This window comes from Chrysoperla carnea, chromosome 2, assembly GCF_905475395.1.
Source record: "Chrysoperla carnea chromosome 2, inChrCarn1.1, whole genome shotgun sequence".
Taxonomy (NCBI): Eukaryota; Metazoa; Arthropoda; class Insecta; order Neuroptera; family Chrysopidae; genus Chrysoperla; species Chrysoperla carnea.
The window spans coordinates 54704473-54727367 of NC_058338.1; the positions used below are offsets into that span (position 1 = coordinate 54704473).

Here is a 22895-nt window from a genome sequence, read left to right on the forward strand (position 1 = left end):
AAAAAAAAAAAGTATAACATATCAAAGAGAAACAATATAAGACATTACTGAAACGTTTTTTGAAAAAGCAATCTATTTTAATAAACAAATTGTTGCAATAACTTTCTAAATACAAAATACTCAAATTTCCAACAAAAAAAGTAATATATTTTAAAGAATATTGAATAATAAAATATTTTTAATATTTTTATAAGTATTTAATTTTTAAGTGATTGAATTAAGGAAAAAATTGAAAATTTTCGAAATAAAAAAATTCACTTAAAGAAGAAGGAATGTGTATTTTAAAAAAAATTATTTCCAAACTCGATTCAAATTCATTATACTTCCATTTAGAAATAAAACTTGATCCGATTTGTTATCGAAATAAGATTTATAATTCTGTATAAAAATGAACAATGCATATCTATTATGTATGCTTTTCCCGATCACCAAAAACAAAAAATAATTAATAAAGTCACAATCCTGTACATATTTCTCTGTTATTCTATTAATTTCAATTCCATTATTTGTTTTTTTATATTGATAGCATTCCAAATCTAGTGATTAGTGACTGTAACATAAATATTCGTGTTTCTTTCACATGTTACAGTAAAATGGTGACAAATTTACAATTACAAAATGTACAAAATTATTCTCATAAATATGCCCAAAAATGTTGTACATTACTATTATGGGCCTCCCCCCATGTATTCTACTTTTGGTCGTAATCATTAAACTTGTGGTTCATATGGTTATTTGCATTTATTTCTTTCTTCTTCTGAAGCCCTAAATCTCGCAAAATGTTCTCCTGAGTAAAAAACTTAACTGACATCTTTTTCGTTTATTTTTAAGGATTTGAGCAACAATATCCGCACAATCTTATGGTTCTTGAAAATAGAAATTTTTATAGTCATCAGGAATCGTCAAAATTAGACCCGGAAAAAATATACATACAATTTTATAGGCCCGAAGTTTTGTTGTAATTACGAATTGGCTTGGTTGGGTTTGTCGACAATAGAGTAGTTGGTTGGGTTCTGAAGATTTTAGTCCTTGCGTTAAAAAAAGGACCCTATTACAAAAATTTCGATCTATTTTTTCTGGCTCATTTTTTCCCCTACTAATAATGTAGGTACGCCTTACGCCCTCCAATTGACATATAATATTCGAGATTATTTTAGTTCCTTAGTCAAAGAGGGAATCAAATTTAGGGGCTGATATCTCGCGCAATATTCACAGAAATATTGCTTTGATTTGAAATACAAAACTAGGTGACCTTTTATGAAGATTATTTTTGCATAAAAAATGAAATTATAAATGTGAAAAAATGCAAAAAGGTGTGAAAGTACATAGCTCTCATAAAATTAAGTTTGGAAATATATTACTTTCCGTAGGGGCAAACAAACACATGAAAAAGTTAACACGATATTTGAGCAAAAATATTCGCTTGCAAAAAATTATTCTATCATATTATCAAATGGGAATCCTGTGAATATAAGAAACAAATATAAAAGCATGTACATCTCCTAAAAAAAAGACCTAACAAATTTCCTTTTACAACTTGTTTTGTCTCCAAAAATCGAAATAATAAAATAACTTAGCAATATTGTTGGCAATGGGTTTTCTTTATAATATTAAGAAGACTGGTTGTATTTTTAACTTGCCTTAACTAAGTAAAAATATTCATTTTTAAATAAAAAAAAACGTATCGCTTAGACAAAATATAAACAAAAAAAAACATAGACAATTTGTTGTAGGTTCTCAAATTTAGGAACAAAAAAAAAAAATATAATCACACAAAAAATCCAAAAACCATTTTGCTAGTAGAAAATAATAAATTTATTTTTAATATTGAATCAAAAATTAAAAAAAAAAAAATATTTCCGTTTTTAAACGAAACACTTATTAGAGAAAACTTAGTAATGGATTATTTAAAAAAATCATTTCATCTATAATTCTCTCTCTCTCCAAGCACACAAATATATTATCTCTTTCACTTTGTAAGAAATTTTCTGTTTTTGTTTGAGTTTTGTATCTTAATAAAAAAAAAACTTTAGATCGAAAAAAAAAAAAACAAAAAACAAATAAAAAGTAGCAAAAAAAATCAAAAGAAATAAAAACAAGACTCGTATAAATATTAATTGTTAGTAAAAAAATAAAAACATTTAATTGTATTTATTGTTTTTAATAATCATTAATTTTAATTTGTTTATTAATAATGTAAAAAAAAAAATCATCAAATTTTTGTGTATAATTTCTTTTTCACGTGCATTATTTTTTTTAGGCGCCGCTAAAATAAAATGGCATATATTTGGATGTTAAATGTGTTTTATTGATTTTCAATTTTCATTTTTATACAGGAAAATGTAGCTATCCACCTAATATGGCTAGGACAAATAAATCGTTTAGAATGAATTTCATTAACACAAGAAAGAAGTAATCTATTTTTCCATAAAATTTTTCTTTTTATTCCGAAAACGATAACTGAGTAAGGACTTCCGTCTTTTATATTTTTGAGATTTTATATTTGCCACACGCTCAAGATGATTGGTCAAGAAGTTTTTTTAGAAACAATAATTTCCATGGTATGAAATAAAATATTTATAAACGTAATAGCCACTTCTATGAAAGTTTAAATGTTCCAAAAATTTAGTGTTTCAATTATAAATATATATGAATGGATTTCTTTGGCAGTTTTTTTGCTCGGTAAGCGATTTACCAAAATTTTATCTGAAATATTTTATCACATTTTGTTTTTTAAAGTAGGCAACTTTTCAGACATATATGCAATATAAAAGTAGAATTTAACTAAGGATAATCTTGAGTGTTTTAATTTGAAAGTTTTTCATTCCCAAAATTCAAGCCAAATGATACATTTGTTACTGCAATTTTCGTGTTTTTGTTAATTTTAAAATAACTCAATTTTAACATAATTTTCATTTAATCTTAATTATCTTATTTTCGACATATTATCTCATTACCGGTTTAGATAAATAAATAGCAAAGTTTATAAATTTATCAAGAAAGTTGATTTCGTCAAGGCTTCGATGACAATACACAATGGAAATGCACATGGAAAATTTGCATAAATAAATCGACTAATTATTATTTCAATTCCATTAGAATATATTTTTCTTATGTAATCAAAAAGATATTAACAAATCAAGTTTTTTTAATTATTTGAGGAAAGTCGGTTAAGTAAAAAAAGAATACTAGTTGATCTTCGTAATTTCCATGGATTCAATAACATTTGGAATTATTTCAACCACCATTTCGAGCTTTTAATTTTTTCTATTTTAAAGTTTATGTCATTTCATGTGAAAGTTGTAATGTGAAGAGTTGGACCATGCGAAATTTTGTTCAATTTTGCACTGAAGTGAAGACTGTGTCAGCCAATAAAGTGGTGGTAAACCAGGTCATTGAAATACACACTAAAATATCTTTATAATCGAAATAAGCATCTACTTTTGGTCATTTGATGTCCCTCAAACTCAAATACCTTTAAAACGGAAAGTTCTGTTCTAAATAATGTTCAGAACTCAATTTGCTAAATTTTATATTTTTTGCATTGATTTAAATGGGTATCTGATTTTAACCTACGAGTGGGGTAAAACCGGGAATTTGTACTTGTTGTGGTTTAAGAAATATGAAATTGTTATTATTATCACCGAAAGCTTTGAGTATAAGATTTTGAAAAAAATACACAATTTGGAGCCTGACTGACAGATTACACTAAAAATCCATTAAATTTACTTTAAAATGCAAAAAAAGTTACTTAAAAATTATTTATGAGAAGTTCAATTTTTTAATATGAAAATTTTCACTCCCAAAATTGATACATTTGTTACAACAATTTTAAAATATTTTCCATTAAAGATTAATTAGATTAATTTCGACATATTATCTCATTACCGGCATATAAAAATGAATAAAACATATTATCTCATTACCGGCATATAAATCGGAAATTTTATAAATAAATATATCGCCGACAATACATTTAATGGAAATGCACATGGAAAATCCATTAAATTTTCATTTAAAATGTTAAAAAAAGTTACTTAAAAATTATTTATATGAGAAGTTCAATTTTCGAATACGAAAATTGTCCATCACTGGGGCATTAGTTCACCTACTCAAGAATATACAAGACAAAATTTAACAGATTCAAAAATTTTCTTTATTTTCTTCAGTTTTTATCTCGATATATTGAAAATTACTCCAGATATCGAAAAATTGTATTCTTACTTTTCGTCTTATATTGTCAAGTTATAACATAATTAACCATCAAAATTGAAAAATATGTTGTTTTTTTTTGTGTAGGTACCCACAACCATGCTCATACATCCTTAATTAGTCGGGCACATCGAATTTTTTTTGTTTTCAATAATTTATAACGGTTTTAACTTTAAATAGTTTTTTTTAATTTCTACCGACTAGTTTTGGAAAAATTTATGAAAACATATCATCCATCTTCCGTTTTTCCAAAAGACCAATGTTAAATATACCTACTTTTGAAATCATTTATTTATTTAAATAATCGGGCAACCCTCTCCCCTAAAATTTTCAGAATTGATTTAGACTAAGTCCAACATCATATTTTAAAAAATCAAGCCTTTTATCCAAATTTCTCTGGCGCTCGAACATCCTTAATATTTAGTAAATATATTATTGTTTAAATATGAAAAATCGATACTAAATTTTTGTTCTCCCCAAAATATTTTAAAAGGAATATATATGGCTTCTTTTTTAACAAATATAACATTTAGTCACATTTGTCACTTCCGATTGATACATAATAAACGGTTTGAGTTTGATTGTTTTATTTGTTTGTTTGATTAAAGTAACTTTAAGTAACTTTAAATGAAAAGACAATAAATTATAAATTAAAAATTTCCTTAAATAATAATATATTATTAATAATAACATATTAAAGCTTATTAATTATATTGCATAGGCATCTATTAATTATTCTATCACATCAATTACTTAACACCATCGGGCGCAGGTAGATAAGAAAGAAGGGGCATATTGCTGCAGGCTAAATTTTATGATCTTTGCAAAGACACAAGTTGTCCAGCATCCACACTTCTTAGATACAACTCTATATACATACTATTTATATGTTATTTGTTAGTTTTTTGAATTGGTGCCGTTAAATGTGATATTATTGTGTGAATTTTCTTTAAATATTTAATTCTCATTGGTAAGATCTTTTTCGTTTTATTAATTATATAATATTAGTTAATTAATAGTAATTTTGAATGAACTTGGAACTGATAGTTATATAATATTATTTAATTAATTGTAATTTTTAAAGAGATAAGATTGATAAGGCTAAGTGGGTAGTTTAAAATTACCGGACTACCGGAATAAATAACGAAATAAATAAAAGACTAAAAAAAATTCTTTCAGAATATAATTCTTAAATAATTAAGTATATGATTCTCGGGAGAGGGGTGCTAAGAGGGTAACTTTTTCAACAATTTATTTTTAATAATTTCAGGGTAATTTTTTCAAAAATTTATTTTAAATCATTTTATTTGAATTTAAATTAAGGATTTTAAGTGAAGGAACTTCGACCGCCATTTGTTTTGGTTTTCGAAAATTTTCAAAAGTATTTTCTACAATTTTTTTCTTTTAGTTTTCGATAATTTTTTACAAGATCACTAGTTGAAGCTATCTCCAAATTTTTAACTGCCTAACTTTCATGGTTTCGGAGAAAATAGACATCAAAATTTTATCCTAATTTGCGATCTTACGAGTAAACAGTTACGAAAAAATGTTTCAAACAAAAAGTTGCTTATTTTCTTATAACGAAATTATTTTTTACTTTTAAACTTTTGTTCTATCTCTAACAGTTTACAAGATGGGTTCTACAATACCAAGACCTTGACCTATGCTCCTTTACGAACTTATAACCTCACTTTTTACGTTCTAAGCACGTTATAAAAATTTCAGCTTAATATCAGACGAACCGCATATGAACCAATTATGTGATATGATGAATATCTTTACCAAAATTTTGTTCGTGGCATCAATATTTTCAAGCGATACAAACTCGGGATTAAACTTAGTATACCTTGACATATATTTCATATGTACAGGGTATAAAAATGTACATTGTGATTCAAATTTTTCTCTATATAATTTTTCAAAAGCCAAAAATTCGAAACTATTGATCAAATGTGAATACAATAATATTTATAATTATGCAATCATAATTTTTTGTAGAGCTATTTTATATGTTTATTTACAAGTGGACGGCGAAATTCTGCAATATTGAAAAAAAATTCCTCCGGTATGTGGCCCTAAAAATCCAAGCTTCACAGGACTAATTTTGTTGTGGTTAACAAAAATCACATAACATTTTTTGTTTTGGAATTTGATAAAACTCGGTATAAGTATACCTAATTTAATTTTGACCTAAATAAATACAAAAATCGTTTCCATTTAACAATTAAGGTAGTACCAGCATGAAATCACTTTTCGACAGATTTGGCCGAATTTTTTTTCTCGGGTTTATAATAGCTTTATTTATGAATTCCTAAAATTTCATAATTTTTGACCGTTTAGATCGCGAGATATTTAAAGACAAAGTTCGCGATTTTGAGGGTCATGTCCCATTTAAAGCACGTAAAATGTCCGGTCTCTCCAACTATTTTTTATGATATTATTATATATTGAAGAAAAAGTAGAAAAAAATGTTTATACAATAAAATTCTAAAAAAAAAAATTAGAAATTAATTTTCACTTTCGAGATATTAATTTTGACGTAAATTGATCGAAATTGGGACGTTGGCATAATTATTTCCCATTTTAAACGGTCAAAATTTCTGAAACTTTGGGAATTAATAGTAAGCATTATTAAATTCATAAATTTAATTTTTCGTTAAATTCTGTCGAAAAAAAAATTGTACCATTGCTTTAACATAGAAACTGCAAATACCATGCTGGAAATACCTTAAGTGAGCCGTGGTCAAAGCTGCGAGATTTCTACCTCAATAATCCAAATATACGCCAAATATGTGGATTTCGAAACCAACCCGAAAAATTTCTGAGGTAGCGTTTGATGAAATTACTCCGCAATGTCACCTTTTGTACGATTAAAGTCGATGTTTCAAACAGTACACGTCAAATGCACCCAATTTTTACACTCTTTGGATCAAAATTACTCAGGAAAATAACTATAATCCAAATCAGAGACAGCAAAATTTGTCAAGGTATTTTCAATTTTTATCTTGAAAAAATCTAGAATAGTTAACACAATATATTAAATAAAAGTACTATTGCTAGGGACTGCAATCAACTTGCTAATTATTTAAAATATTTTATTTTCTTAATTTTAGAAGAGAACAATTGCCCCAATTTTCCCTTACTGGATCCATGCTTGATTTATTTATTTTTTGTTTGTATATAAAATTATTTCATTTCAGACATACAACATGAACAGTGAAAGTACGTTTCAAATGTTTTTCCATTCTTTTTTATGATTCCGTACCCAAAGTATAACCAACGGAACCCTACTACTAAGACTCCGCTGTCCGTTAGCTGTCAGCGGGCTGTATCTTATAAAACTAGTTAGATAGCTATTTTTATAGAGTTTGTATTACTATTGTCGCTATAACATACTAATAAAATTGGCGAATACCCAAAATGGCCGCCATAATCAAATGAAAAATAATTGTAGCTGGATACTTATAGCTAGTGTGTATTGCATAAGTAAACATATATATTACATTAAATTAATAATTACATATTGTAAATTTATTAAGATGACAGCGCTGCGGTCGATTACGTTGTCTCCTCCACCTACTATGCACCTTGCCAATATAATTTATCGTTATAATTTTTAAAAAATGGACTGTGTGGCATACTTGCGAATGAGCGTACATTAAAATAATAAGGCATGAAATTTGCATAGCACTCTAATTTGAAAATTTCAATTAGAAACAAAGTCTGTCGCAAAAAAAATATTTTTTTCGCCTTCAAAAACTGTAGGTATTATCCTAAAACATTAACTTTTTTTAAGGAAGTCGAGTAAAATCCCAAGGGTACAATACACCAGGGTACAAAAAGGACATTGTGTTTTTAGAAAAACACAATCATGTAAATGTGCGTAAATTTTTAAATGTCAAAGTGCGTAGAATTTTTATAATAAATAAACAATTTTCTTCTTGTTATAGCCTGTATATATGAAATATATATCAAGGTATACTAATTTTAGTACCAAGTTTTTAAACGCTTAGAAATATTGATGATACGAACAAAATTTTGGTGTAGGAGTTCATAAAATCACTAAATTAGTCTATTTCTGGTCTGCCCGTCAACACGGTAACTGAAAAAACGAGATATCAAGCTGAGATTTTTGAGTTCCTATATGAGTAGCATAGAACAATTGGGTCTTGATTCCGTAGGAGTCATCTTGTAAACCGTCAAAGATGGAACAAGTGTTTCAATGTTCCTTGTAAAAAAGACAACAACTTTTGTTTGAAACATTTTATCGTAAACATGACTGTTTATCCGTGAGGATGCAAATTGGGACAAAACTTAAGTGCATATTTTCTTCAAAAATTTTCTTGAAATACGAAAAAAGATTCTAGAAAATACTCTCGAAAATGTTCGTGATTGTCGAAAACTAAATAAATGGCGGCCGAAAGGCCGTCATAATTGTGTTGGTTTTTTAAACTGTTTTAATTTGTTATTAATAATGCAAGTACCAACATTCAACACATCTATACAGGATATTTCAACAATGAACTCAGTCAATTATTTGTTTTCACTTTGTTATATAATCCTACTTCATTACTCATTTAGTAGATCAATTCCCAATGGAATCAAACCTGTTAGATATTTTCTGGTTTTTTCAATCCAGCTATACTGATAAGGTCAATAATAATCTAGTATGAGACGGCGCATTTAATAATGAAAACTATTCAGATGTACTCTGTTATATGATCACATATGTAATAATGTTCTCAAGTGTATTTTTCACATTAAATATGTTCTTTTTGTACATTCTTCTTTAACATTCAAAGTGGAAATACTGAACAACTAACTCAAGAAAATTCTGCATTTCAGGCACCTATCTACGCAGTGTTTACATCTACTAAAAATCGAGTGTAAACTTACGTGTACTTATTACATTTCATTTCAAAAAAAAAAATTCGTAGCACAGGAGCTGCGTTAGCTATGCGAATTCCCTCAGAGATTAAGAAAATAACACATTTTTCTTAAAATCGACTATTGCATTTTTAGTTTATCAAGAATTTTAATTTCAAAAACTATGCGCCTAAAGAAAAAATCACGAGAGTATTTTTTAGTACGAGTACAAACATATTTTTTATTTTGAAAAAATTCAAAATTTTGTACTTTGAGCACCCCCGCCCCTCCTTGTTTATTTGTCGATTTTTCTCACTAGCGAACTTGACCTTTCAAATACCAAAAGCTTTCTTGATACCAAATTTTATTCAAATCGGATTTAAATTGCGACCGCTAAATAGGATACAGGCACATTAATGTATAGATACATATATACATACATATATACCAATTTTAACGATGGTCATTTTTGAAATCTATTAGGTAAGATCGATGAACAATTGAAGAAATTTTTCCAAAATTCCAAAGTGATGACAGTCTTCATATAAAAGATATACCCACTACGTCCTACGAAGGCAGGCTCTTAAGGACGACTTTTAGTCAAATTCTTTACCTGATATCTGTATCTTACCCTATGTTAATATTATTTTATTAGACATGGGTAACGTTTGAATAAACTGAGACAAAAATGATTCCACAATTTTTACCGTTTACCCGCTGCCTAGATACAACTAGTCATTTGAATATCTACCTATGTTCTTTTGGAATAAGATTCAATGTCGCCATACCATTTCATACCAGACTAGAATCACACATTTTATTATTTATTATAAAAATTTACCATATCTTATTCTATAGTCAATAAGACAAAGCGGACACAAACATTGCCTCGTGAATTTAATAAAAAATAATTTCCGTTATTGTTGCGTCTTAAGAACTTTGCATAAAAATTCGAATCCATCGCTTTTTTATCCGATCTGTTTCGTATGAATATTTTCCCAAGCAAATGCGCTGCTATACACTGAACTAAAGTTGTTTTTTAATGGTAAAAAAGTTGTTTCTGGTATAACATATAGGATTTGTAACTTAATATTAGTCATGGAATCTATTATGGTTTCATATTTATTTCGATTTCATTAAGTTTTGAATATTATACGTATTTACACATTACCTCTGTGTTATTTTATAATGTACGTAATTTAATCTAATTAATTTTTTTTTTTTTAATAAAGTAGATAATATTTTTCGATAAAAATTTATTTATTAAAAAACTATTTATCTAGCAAATGTTCACATATAAAAGGTGTGTCACATTATACAAATTTGCAATTTAGATGCACCTATGTAAAAACATAGCCTACAGTTGTTATTGAAGTCGTATGTTAATATTATGTGATCACGCATGCTGGGTTCAAGCCCAATAAGCTGTAGCCTTGAGTAGCTGTTTTAAATATTCAAATCTATGATTCAGAAATGTTCAATGAACTGTGAAAAATTTTTGATTGGAAACCATGCACTTAAAGCGTATGTGCATCTAAAACAAAGAAAGTACAATCATGGTAGAAGATATATCAACCGTGAGCATACAGGACAAATTAAATAGATAATCAAACTATCAAAATAGTTATCGACTAAATAAAAATTTATCCACAATATGCAAGAAGGACTATAAGTCAATCAACGGTACACTCCGTGTGAAGGTGCCATTATATTCTATGTAAACTGTTTATTTAGTACAATGAACCTATTTACTACAGTGTGAAAAAAATCTGCGGCGAATACCACACAATGAAGAAACATATTACATATCCGCTCCGCTCCCACTTCATTACCTACGAAATGTATTTCAAGTGTAGAAACTATTTAAAAAATAAAGATTTCAATCAGATTTCAAAACCGGAGTACATGACGGCCAAAAAAATAGAATTCATTTAAAACAAGTGAAAACAAACAATTGACTGAGTTAATTGTTGAAATACCATGCATAGTCAGTGTTGATTTCTTTATCACATTACACATACAAACATGTGACACATACATAACTGATAATCAAGTATAGTACATATTATAAAATTTCCGCCTAATTGGCACCCTCACGGGTAAACAAGCTAGTGATGTTTACGAAAAAATGTTTCAAACAAAAGTTGTTTAATTTTTGATAAGGAACATTTTTTACATTTAAACTTTTGTTCTATCTCTAACGGTTTACAAGATGGGTCCTACGGACCCAAGACCTATGATGCTCATTTACGAACTTGACCTCACTTTTTACATCCTGAGTACGCTGTAAAAATTTCAGCTCGATATCTTTTTTCGTTTTTGAGTTATCGTGTCCACAGACGGACGGACGGACGGACGGACAACCGGAAATGGACTAATTAGGTGATTTAGTGAACACCAATGACAAAATTTTTTTCCTAGCATCGTTATTTTTAAGCGTTACAAACTTGGGACTAAACTTAATATACTATGTATATTTCATATATACATGGTATAAAAACTAAAAAAACACGCACTTGTAACTAGCTCAAAACTCTTTAAGTTCAAAAAAATTGGAGTGATTAAGAAAAAATCATTTTATCATACAAAAGCGTGGGGTTCTAGATTTCAATAATTGTAAACATTTTATTGATAGATATTGGTAAAAGTCAATATAAAATATCATAAAAAGTACCCCACGCTTTTTTGACGACTCTATTTTTTTTTTAAACTTTTTAGTTCAGCTAGTTACTAATGCGTTTTTATAGATTTTTTAAAACTATTATTTATTTTCTCTTTTTTAGTTCAGTTAGCTACTTATTACGTGGTATAAAACACTACCGGGTTTTCATATATTCAAAAAATCGTTAATCCTGTAGTTCCTGATCAGGATAATCGGACAAACTTAATAATTGTCATCGGTCCTTGATAAGTGTGCGAAGTTTCAATTCAATCCAACGTTTTGAAGTTTGAGAAAATTACGTTCAAAGATACGTACCAGTCTAATAAAAACGTGTTAAATAGAAATTTTCAAGGTGACTTTAAACCGTAAACGAAAGAAGGAAAATGCCTAAAATGTTTGTTTTTGTAAGAAGAATAAACAACTTTTGTTTGAAAAGTATTTTTATAAATTCAATAGTTTTTCGACACTTTCAAATCAAACTGAAAGAGCCGTTTTGAAAACCCAAAACTTTGTTTTTTTTTTGTTCTTCATTGCTCCTTCATCATTCATTAGATTTTAAACAAACAAAATGTTCGCAGGCCTCCAAAACACATCGAATAAATTACTAGAAAAAAAAGTGTTTTTTGTCGAAGAAAATTTAAAAAACCAAAAAGCTTTTTCACAATTCCATTCTCTTTGAGAATTTGAGATTTCTTAGAATTGATACACAACAAAATACACGAATTTAAAAGATTAAATGAAATTATATTACTAAAAATTAATTAGAGGCATTTTCAACTAATTAAAAAAAAAAAAAAAATTAATTTTCTTGATCACTGAGACAATATTATAGTACTGGAGAACTTAGAGAGAGATAAAAGGTGTAGGGAGCAATACGTTGCCCAACGATTATTGTTAAAACCCAAAGGGTAGATGACAATCATGACGGTCTTCGTATAAAAGACATATCCACTAAGTCTTACGAAGACAGACTCTTAAGGACGACTTCTCGACAAATTCTTTACCTGATACCTGCCTGTATCTTACCTATGTTTACTGTAAAAGTGTAAATCTTAATATTATTTTATTGCATATGGGTAACGTATCCAAAAAATTGTACGTTAATTTCCAAAAAAAATACTTACATCGAATACAGTTTTTAGATTTGGAATAATAAATACAATAGTTGTATATATTTGTTTTGCAGGTAGTAAAATTTAGTACTTGTTTTCAAGGATATTACAATGAATTATACTATTATAGGTATACCTATAGGTGTGACATTTTTTGTGTTTTGGGTGAATTATGATGTAAATTTCTCTCACCTCTGATATCAAAGGGATTGCATCAAGTAAACATGAGCGGCTACAAGAAATTTGATGATAATTTAAAGATTTTTGAATTTTTTGGTTTAAAAATATTTCAACTTTCTTTAATCTTTAACAATACTTTCTTCTCTCTTATACAATATGTCACGTTTCACAGAATATAGATAATCCGATTGGGTAGATGAACGGCCTACTTCAGAATCAATTTCTTGCAGAGAAGCTTCAAAGTGAATTCTCAGAAAATTGTAAGAAATAATAAACAGCACTTCTTAAAATTAACCAGATAAAACAAATATTTAGTGATTAAAATTCGAAGGGACAGCCGTTTAAGGACTAAATAATCAGCTGGCAGATTATGGGAAAATTGTCAGGCTTAAATAAAACAGTTTTAATATTATTTTAGTGCTTTGAAACTAAGTGTCGGATTCGAAAAATTCTAACATTAGGCTAGACCTAACAGGTAGCCTTAAACATTCATTTTCATTAAGTTGGAAAGAAAAACACTCCCGAACAGGTTTATTATATAAATCACCCATCAGTGATTATAAATCATCAATCAGGCATTTCTTTTAAATTATACGTGGGTTAAACAGCAGAGCACAGTTAGTTTTATTATATAGAGGAAGTTTTATTAGTTTACCCATTTCTATTAAAATTTACTCATTCTAATTTCCCACGTCTAAAGATAAAATTAAGTATGATTTTTTTAAATTTTAATTATCGTAGCTCATTGATTTCTTATTAGAAATGATTTCCCCACTTCAACAACAAAATTGTAATTGATACATTTAATCATATTATTAAATTACTTCTAGTATTTGTTAAAATTTTAATAATAATTAAACAAATAGATTAATGATATCTGAAGAAATAATTTATGTATGAAAAATTTTATTTTGTCAGTTAATTACAGTGAAGTGAAATTTTAATTAATTTTTGTTTATTTTATTATTAGTTTAAGAATAATCCGTGATGCAGAATGTGACAACAATGCCGTCAACATCATCAGAACGGACTCCTTTAACTGCTGGAAATATTCCACCAACATATGTTTATCATGCAACTCGACTTCGCGAGCATAAACGGCGGATTCGACAATTTCAGTGTTGTATCTGTGCAACATTATTGTAAGTGTTATTATAATTGTTTAAATCTTTTAAAAAATTTATTATGTTTCGATGTAAGTTTTGCAAATATTTTTATTCTAAATTTTTTTGTTTTACAATACTTTCAGTAGATACCAATTAGATTTTTAATAAGCTTAAAAAAGCTCGAGAGTTACTCTGCTGACAAAGACATTTTACTGTGAAAAAGTAACTATTCTCTGTAGACTACATGAAGTATCGTTAACACGCTGTGACTGCCGTAAATACTATAGACTGCAGTATACAAATGCAAAAATCAATTTCTATTAGCATCGGGCGTTGAAATCGCAGTCTCTTCCAATCGTTTTTAGAATTCCGTTATCTAAAATTTAAAAATAGATTTTTAAGTTGATTATTTTTCTACTACAAAACACAGTTCGTTGTCCCTAAAATGTGCAGTATTTATTAGTGGTCGTCTCAACACTATGCCAAATACAAAAGAATCTCACTTATCTGGTACTCTTAAAAACTAGAGGGTGCCGGAGTATTAGAATATTCGCATTTCTGGATTGTAAAGAAAAATGCATCTGTTTTTGTGCAACTTGCGCGGGTGGGGGTTGTCGGATTATTGAACGTATCGATCTATTGAATTAAATTTAAGAAAAACATTATTTAACTCAATATTAATGAAAACTCCTTCCCGAAAACAGGAAAATAACTCAACTGTGTACGTGTATGGGTAAAAAAAGTGAGGATGTTAAAGATACCGCCATGGTTTCAGTTCTTTTATGAAAATCACAATATTTCGAGCAATTTTAGCAGGAATAATGGAATGGCAAGATTAAGTCAACTTTTTACATACTAAAAAGAAAAGATACAATTCTTAAGGTTGTGCATTTTGATGTGATCATGCGAAATGTTACATGAAGCAATGGGGCTAAAAAATAGCTCATATTCGTAGCTGGTAAAAGTTAGTAGCAGAACAATATTCTTTATAAAATAACAAACAACTCTTGTACGAAACATTTTTCCATAAACTTTATTAACTAGGCGGAAAAGCCATTTCATAAAGGAAGACTATATTCTGCTATTACATTGTTTCTGTTAAAATCATCCACCTCCTACTGTTTTTTTTTTTTTTTTAAATATAATTTTTTTTAAATAATGAAATTCTTTTGGCAAAATGGGTGTTTTTTAGAAATTTGTCCTATTTCTAGAACATTGGCATATAAAAGCCTGTACCTCTTTAAGCACTTTACATACAACGGACAAGGTTCACTGCGACCAGTCTTCATTTTGTCAACGTCGTGTTTAAAAGCTTTACTTTGGCCATTTTATAATTTATCGAAAATCAAAAATCATTAATATATTTTTTATTGCATTTTCTAGGGCCTTATTCGTTGTTATGTTAATCATTTCAATATCATACACAATAAACCATGAATTTACGAATAGTACTATTGTTCCAACACCTGCAAATTTGTCAACGGTACCACGATTAAATTTAAAATTATCTGTTGGTACATATCCAAGGGAAGGTATTTGATAATAATAAATAATAATATCCTATAATATTGTATTTTAATTACTTATTGATCATTTTAGATGTTCAACCAGCAGTCGAATTAGAACCTTTAACAAGAGAAGATTGGGATATTATAAATACAATTGGTGCACAAGCTTTGGCCACACGAGACAGATATGAAGCATTAGATTCAGCACCCCTATCATCCGATTCACCAAGTTACAGACATCAAAAATCTGTGCCAACATCAATTCATGCAACAGAACTTTCACGTGGTGGTTATGCATCTATTTTTGCGACTAAAGAGTTAATTAAACGGTATGGTATATCATATATTTTTGAGAGTTAGAAATTTAGGTATTGTAAAACGTCCAGGTACGCCATAAAACCTCAGGGGAAAATGGGCGCTCACTACGTAAATTCCTAGGTGACTGGCAATACCGTAAGCTAACCAAAAAAGCACAATTCAGGAAGTCGATCTTGATATCTAAATATTAATTCATGTTTACCACGCGACACTTAAGTTTAGAGTTTTGGGATTAAAACTTGCCTGACATTTAAACAAACGTTGACTCTTATAATTATTCAGTTATTGGCGGCTTATCACTTTAAAATAAATGGAAAAATAATTTGTTGTTTAAGCTCTAATTGTTTGAGATTCATACGCTCCAGAAAATTTACCCACAAGGAATTAATTTCTTTTGCCGCTTTTAAAAATGTGCCATGAACGAATTATAAACTAACTATAGATTTTTTTTTTTGTAATAGAAATAATATTTCCCTCTCAACTATACCGCACTGGGGAAAAACAGAATCTTCAATTTTTTCAAATATTTCTTGGTGGCCTGTTGGTTATTGTGATTATATTCAAAATCAAGAGCATACATCTTGCAGTCCAAATGAAAGATATCGTACTATTGATGGGAGTTGTAACAATTTGAGACGTAAATATGATTGGGGTGTAGCGTTTACTAAATTCAGAAGAGCTTTACCTCCAGTTTATAATGATGGTAAGTAAACAGTCGTTTCAATAAATTTTGCTTTTAAATCAAAACGACCGCGCCGGTCTACATTGCTTAGCTGTCAACGTAAACCATTGAAACTAACTGAAAATGTAGTCTGTACCATTTACTCCGATAAACGAGAAGAAAAAAAGACGAAATCTTTAAATTTTGACCTATATTTGATTTTGATGAAAATTTGGGATTAAGCTTTGTTCACTCTCTACATAAAAAGTTATATGGTGCCTAGTGATACTTTTCCTCAGGAGGTGGTAACTACCCCTTCAGGCGGTGGAAAATTTTTGTTGAAAATGACAACGGGAATCGATAGTGTGATGAATCCAAGCAAAAAGTGTCATTTAATTATATTTTGAAACTCACTAATTTTGGGTCATTCTTTTCAGCTGTGATGTTAGTTTTTCGCTAGCTATCACTTATATGCTTAATTTCGTTACTAAGACTCCACATTCTTGAAACCTATCAGAGCGAGGTTAATTTTGATAACAAATTTGAAAAGTATGACACAAATTTACTAGGATTATATACTTGGTTTATCAAAATTGGATAAAAATAGTAATGTGATAGCAAAATTAAATTTTTTGGATTCTGATGACGTCATAAAGTTAAAAAATTTTATTTTTTTAATAACACTGGCAAATTTATCAGGCGATCTTATTGGAATTTTTTTTGAAAGGCAGTAATTTTGGGCCATTCTTTTCAGCTTTGATGTCAATTTTTCGATAGCTATCACCTATGTGCCTTATTCCAAAATCAGGACACCACATTCTCGTTTATCCAAATTGGATAAAATTTGGATGTGATACTAATTTAGGTTTCCGTGGTAAATTCATCAGTTTTTGTGCTGAATAAAACGCTAAGAAAAGGTACGATAAACATTCTGTTCAATATAGCTCCGTTAATTTTCCTGCAAAAAACGTCAAATTTTTGAGTTATTTGACGTTAAATACTCCGAATTTCAATCGCCTATAACTCGGAAAGTTTTGACTTTTTTATATATATTCAAATGATATTTTTTTCTTAGAATTCATTTTTTCTAATGATTCTCGTTATTTTATACATATATTTTTCCATCCTCTAGAAGGAGTATTTACCAACCCTTGTCAAGTGCACCACTCGGCACCATATAACTTGGTTATATCTCGTGGGGTCTTATCTACTTACCGTCAAATTTTCAAGTTAATCAAAGCTATAGGAAAGAATTTCGAGGTTTAATCCTCGTTTTTGGAGTACATTACGGATTACAAGAATTGACTGATAAATGACTGAACTTTTGAACCTTTTTCTGTTATATTTTAGAAATATCAGAGCCAAGAAAAGCAGTTGATGGTTCTGATTTACCATCAGCTCGAGAAGTAAGTGTAGTTGTCCATCGACCAGTTTATAGAGACGATCCAAAATTTACTGTCATGTTAGCTGTTTGGGGACAATTTATGGATCATGATATAACAGCAACAGCACTTAATCAAGGTGCTAATGGAAAAACTATATCATGCTGCCAAGCAGTTGAAACTCCAGGCCTAAAACCACATCCAGAATGTTTTCCAGTACGTTTAGCACCTGGAGATCCATATTATGAAAAATTTAATGTTACATGTATGGAGTTTGTGAGATCGGCTGCTTCTCCCACTTGTTCTTTAGGTTTGCCTTTGAAAAATGTCTTACATGCGACAACAGTTAAGTTATAAATTATTTTACAGGCCCTCGTGAACAACTGAATCAAGTTAGTGCGTACTTAGATGGTTCGGCAGTTTATGGATCAACTACTGAATTATGTAACAAATTGCGTAGTTTTGATGGGGGATTAATGAAAACATATTTAACAGATGATAATAGGGAATTATTACCAATTTCTACAGATCCTAATGACGGATGTAATCGTGTTGAATTGAATAAACAAGGAAAATACTGTTTCTTATCAGGTACCATTTAAAATAATTGACCAAGTTTAACTAACAAAGCTCATAGAAATCTTTAAAACAACTTCCTAAAATATTTTATATTCCGTTTTTACTAATATTTCTAATATAAATTAACATACATCGAATATTATAGAAAATTATATACAAGATAACTATTAATTTTTAATAAATCTGACTTGTCTTGAATTTCCAGGTGATGCGAGGGCTAATGAAAATTTACATTTGACTACAATGCACTTATTATGGGTGCGACAGCACAACAAAATTGCTATTGACCTACTAAAGCTCAATCCAAGTTGGTCTGATGAAAGAATATTTCAAGAATCGAGAAGAATAGTATCTGCCCAAATCCAACATATTACCTACAATGAATTTTTACCAATATTACTTGGCCCACAACTGATGTCTGAAACAAACTTATACTCTGCCAATGACCAGTTTTATTACGAGTACAATGACACAATTGATGCCTCTATTGCTAATGAATTTGCTGGTGCAGTTTTCCGATTTGCCCATACTTTATTACCCGTAAGTTCAGAGGAATTAAATGAATTTTCTCAAAACTTTTAATAATTTCTTTTACAGACTTTAATGAAAAGTTTATCAAATGATACTTCTAGTCCATCTTTCATTGAAATGCACAAATTATTATTTAATCCATACAACTTATATAACGAAGGTGGAATGGATAGTGCATTACGAGGAGCAATGCACACAAATGTTGAAGCCATGGACACATATTTCTCAAAAGAGGTAATAAAATAAAGACCATTAACTAAGTTTAACTTTTTGCTACTGGGAATAAAAAAAGTCAACGAATAATATCGAAACGACATAGGTATCTAAAAAAAAAAATCCCCTTAAACGATGCCGTAGTACAGACTTCTACAAAATAGAAAGGTTGTTAATAATCTAGTTTAACCTAATGGCGTTTTGGAAATTCAATTCAATAATATTATTGAATTGAATCGACAAGACGCCACCTTCACAGGTATGGCGCAATCCAAGTGGGGCAAGCCGGGCGACCATCCGGAGCGGCAAAACCTTAAAATATGATATAGAGTAATCTCGATAATCGGGACTGAATAAAATCAGGGCTATTCCGAAAACTGGAATTGTTTGGAAAAATTCATTATAATTTATAATTAAAATAAATCACTGAAAAAGCATTATTGGAATCTATGTATTTAAGCGAAACTGTACATAATACATAAACCCTGTATACAGGATGCATTTTTAAGTTGACATATGCTTGAAACTCAAAAAATAACTATTAGGTATCGATAAGAATACTTTGAGTGAAAAATGTTGGGTGGGTAGGCACACATCTTATGCAGACATTAAACGTGACTTAGGTTTTCAAGCTCACTCTACTCCATAACTAGTAATCGATAGATGAACATTTTAAATTAGAAAGTTATTATTGATTAAAAAAGTAAAAGTTTTTGTTCAAAACATTTTTCTGCAAACCGTACAGTTTAGGCAAAAACGGACTGAAAAGTTTTTCCATGAATTGTTATTTCGTGTCCAAATTGTATTTCGTGTAATTGTTTCTGCGAAATTCGGGCACTGTTCGATAAAATTTTTCAGTAAATCCAATAAAAGTTCGTTTTCTATACAGACCATTTTAGTGCAAATTGAATGAACAAACGCGCAAAAAGTAAGATTTTTGCTATCAATTACCGTCTAAACTGATCCATGATCAAGTGTGGCAGTTTTTACTTTGAAAACTCCATACTTATTTTTTTGTTGTAGTCGTAAAATAGAAATCAATAAATAGGTTTTTTCTATATTCATATTAAAGGTTTTTTGGCATGTAAAACTCCAGATTTTGAAGCAGAGAGGGTCTTTATCAATTTATATACTTTTCTCATGTTCAAAAATTGTCCAGTTTATTCAAAAAAGCAAAAAAGTAAAATCACGTCTTAAAAGCAAATTTCAATTTTAGTTTAAACAACATTTATTTGAACGAGATTCTGAAATATTAAATTACGACGCAAAATCAAAAAAACCAGCACCTTGTGGCTTAGATTTGGTATCGTTAAATATACAACGAGGTCGTGATCACGGATTAGCAACATATCCACAATGGCGTGAATTTTGTGGTTTATCTAAACCAGAAAGTTTCGATGATTTGATTGACGTCATGGATCCAGATTCACTAAATAGAATTTCATCGATTTACAAGTAGGCAATTATACAATTAAAATTTTTAACTTAGTAATAAAATTGAATATATTTTTTAGGGATGTAAATGATGTTGACTTATATACCGGTGCGTTGAGTGAGTATCCTCGTGAAGGTGGAATTCTTGGTGATACAGCTACCTGTTTAATTGTTGATCAATTTATTCGTATAAAACGTGGAGATCGTTATTGGTATGAAACCAATGAACAACCACAAGCTTTTACAGTGGAACAATTGAATGAGATTCGTAAAACAACGTTGGCGCGAATTATTTGTGATAATTCTGATAACATAACGGTAATTCAACCGCATGTTATGATGAATGATAAAATTTACAACAATAATCGAATTGCGTGTACAGAAATTACTAAAATTAATTTGAAATTTTGGAAGGAATAAATATTTTACAGATGTTTAGTAGTTTTTAAGGTTATTCTTTTAGATTGATATGTCCGAATTATTTATCAAACTGTATACATAGCTCAAAAATATTTCCAGCTTCAGTAGTATTTAACATCTATTCAAGCCAAACGTACACAATCTTACTGTCTCGTTCGAAATTATTAAAATTTTAATGATTTTGAATTGTTTTAAATCGTTTGTCTTAAACTAAGAGAGCAAACATCAAATCGGAAATAAATATCAGCTTTGTTTTTTTATAAAATATAACATATTTAGTTCTTATGAGACAAAAATTCACAAAATTAATATCCGAGAAGTCATAAATATGGACATTAACAGAGCCATATCAAAGAGCCCCTAGATTAGGTCTCATAATAATTTCATATTTTTTTAAATTCAGTCGATGGTTGAATGAATAGCCTTAATTAAATTATTTAATAATTTTAGACTGATTTCATTTACTTGTTCCTGATACCTCGAAAGCCAGTAATGAATTTTGCTTCCTCTACTTTTAATATCTCTCTCACTATACTTTGTACAACGTTATGAATGTGATTCCTTACACACTAAAATGACTTTTGTGCTCTTAAAGAATTTTTAATTTTTTTAACAATGTTTTTTGAACTTTGGAACATAAAATTAGCTATAAATAGTAGAGGGTAACATTAACTTTCTTCTGGTATCTTAGAATCTCGTTTGGTGCGGCAGAATATTTAAGGCTAAGTAATTATTTTCAATTGAACACAGAGAATAATAAACAAATTGGATAAATAACTTAGAACTTACTCTACAACAAATTAACTGAACAATATAAATGCACGAAAATAGTGTACTAGCTTTTGTACTTTTCAAATTCTTTATACCTTAAAATTTAATATTTTAATCTAAATCAATTCGATAAGACACTAATTCGAAGTAAATCTTTAATGTTTAAAATTTATGTTAATTATCCAAAACTGTATTTACAAAAAGGTTTAATATGATTCAGGAAATTATTCAAATTTTTACAATTAATTTTTATGCATTATATTTTTACTTTTTTATGTAAATATAATTAGTGCCATATAATCAAGTAATTTTAAGCAAATTACTGATTTTAATTTTAATAAAAAATATTCAACAAAGATCGTTTTAATTCATTCATTCATTTTTTTATCTGTCCCTATGACTTCACTGGTTTAATATAAGTATAGTCAGGACCTGCTTACCCATACTGTTTTTATACAATGTATTTATGAAATATACATAGTATATTAAGTTTAGTCCCAAGTTTGTAACGCTTAAAAATAACGATGCTAGGAAAAAAATTTTGTCATAGGTGTTCATAAAATCACTTAATTAGTCCATTTCCGGTTGTCCGTCCGTCCGTCCGTCTGTGGACACGATAACTCAAAAATGAAAAAAGATATCGAGCTGAAACAGGACGTAAAAAGTGAGGTCAAGTTCGTAAATGAGCATCATAGGTCAATTGGGTCTTGGGTCCGTAGGACCCATCTTGTAAACCGTTAGAGATAGAACAAAAGTTTAAATGTAAAAAATGTTCCTTATCAAAAATTAAACAACTTTTGTTTGAAACATTTTTTCGTAAACATCACTGTTTACCCGTGAGGGCGCCAATTAGGCGGAAATTTTATAATATATAATGTGTCCCATGTTTGTATGTGTAATGTGATAAAGAAATCAACACTGACTATGCATGGTATTTCAA

At 29.0% G+C, this 22895-nt stretch overlaps 1 protein-coding gene across 1 annotated transcript; it reads left to right on the forward strand.

Annotated features, from left to right (window-relative positions):
- The first annotated feature begins 4956 nt into the window (after positions 1-4956).
- LOC123294237 (peroxidase) lies at positions 4957-22108 on the forward strand. The gene is made up of 11 exons (XM_044875353.1): positions 4957-5182; positions 14003-14174; positions 15522-15670; positions 15738-15975; positions 16426-16667; positions 17976-18317; positions 18377-18598; positions 18792-19126; positions 19184-19351; positions 20547-20785; positions 20845-22108. The coding sequence occupies exons 2-11, from the start codon at positions 14020-14022 to the stop codon at positions 21182-21184; spliced, it is 2430 nt and encodes an 809-aa protein (XP_044731288.1). The 5' UTR covers positions 4957-5182; positions 14003-14019; the 3' UTR covers positions 21185-22108.
- The last annotated feature ends 787 nt before the right edge of the window (positions 22109-22895 follow it).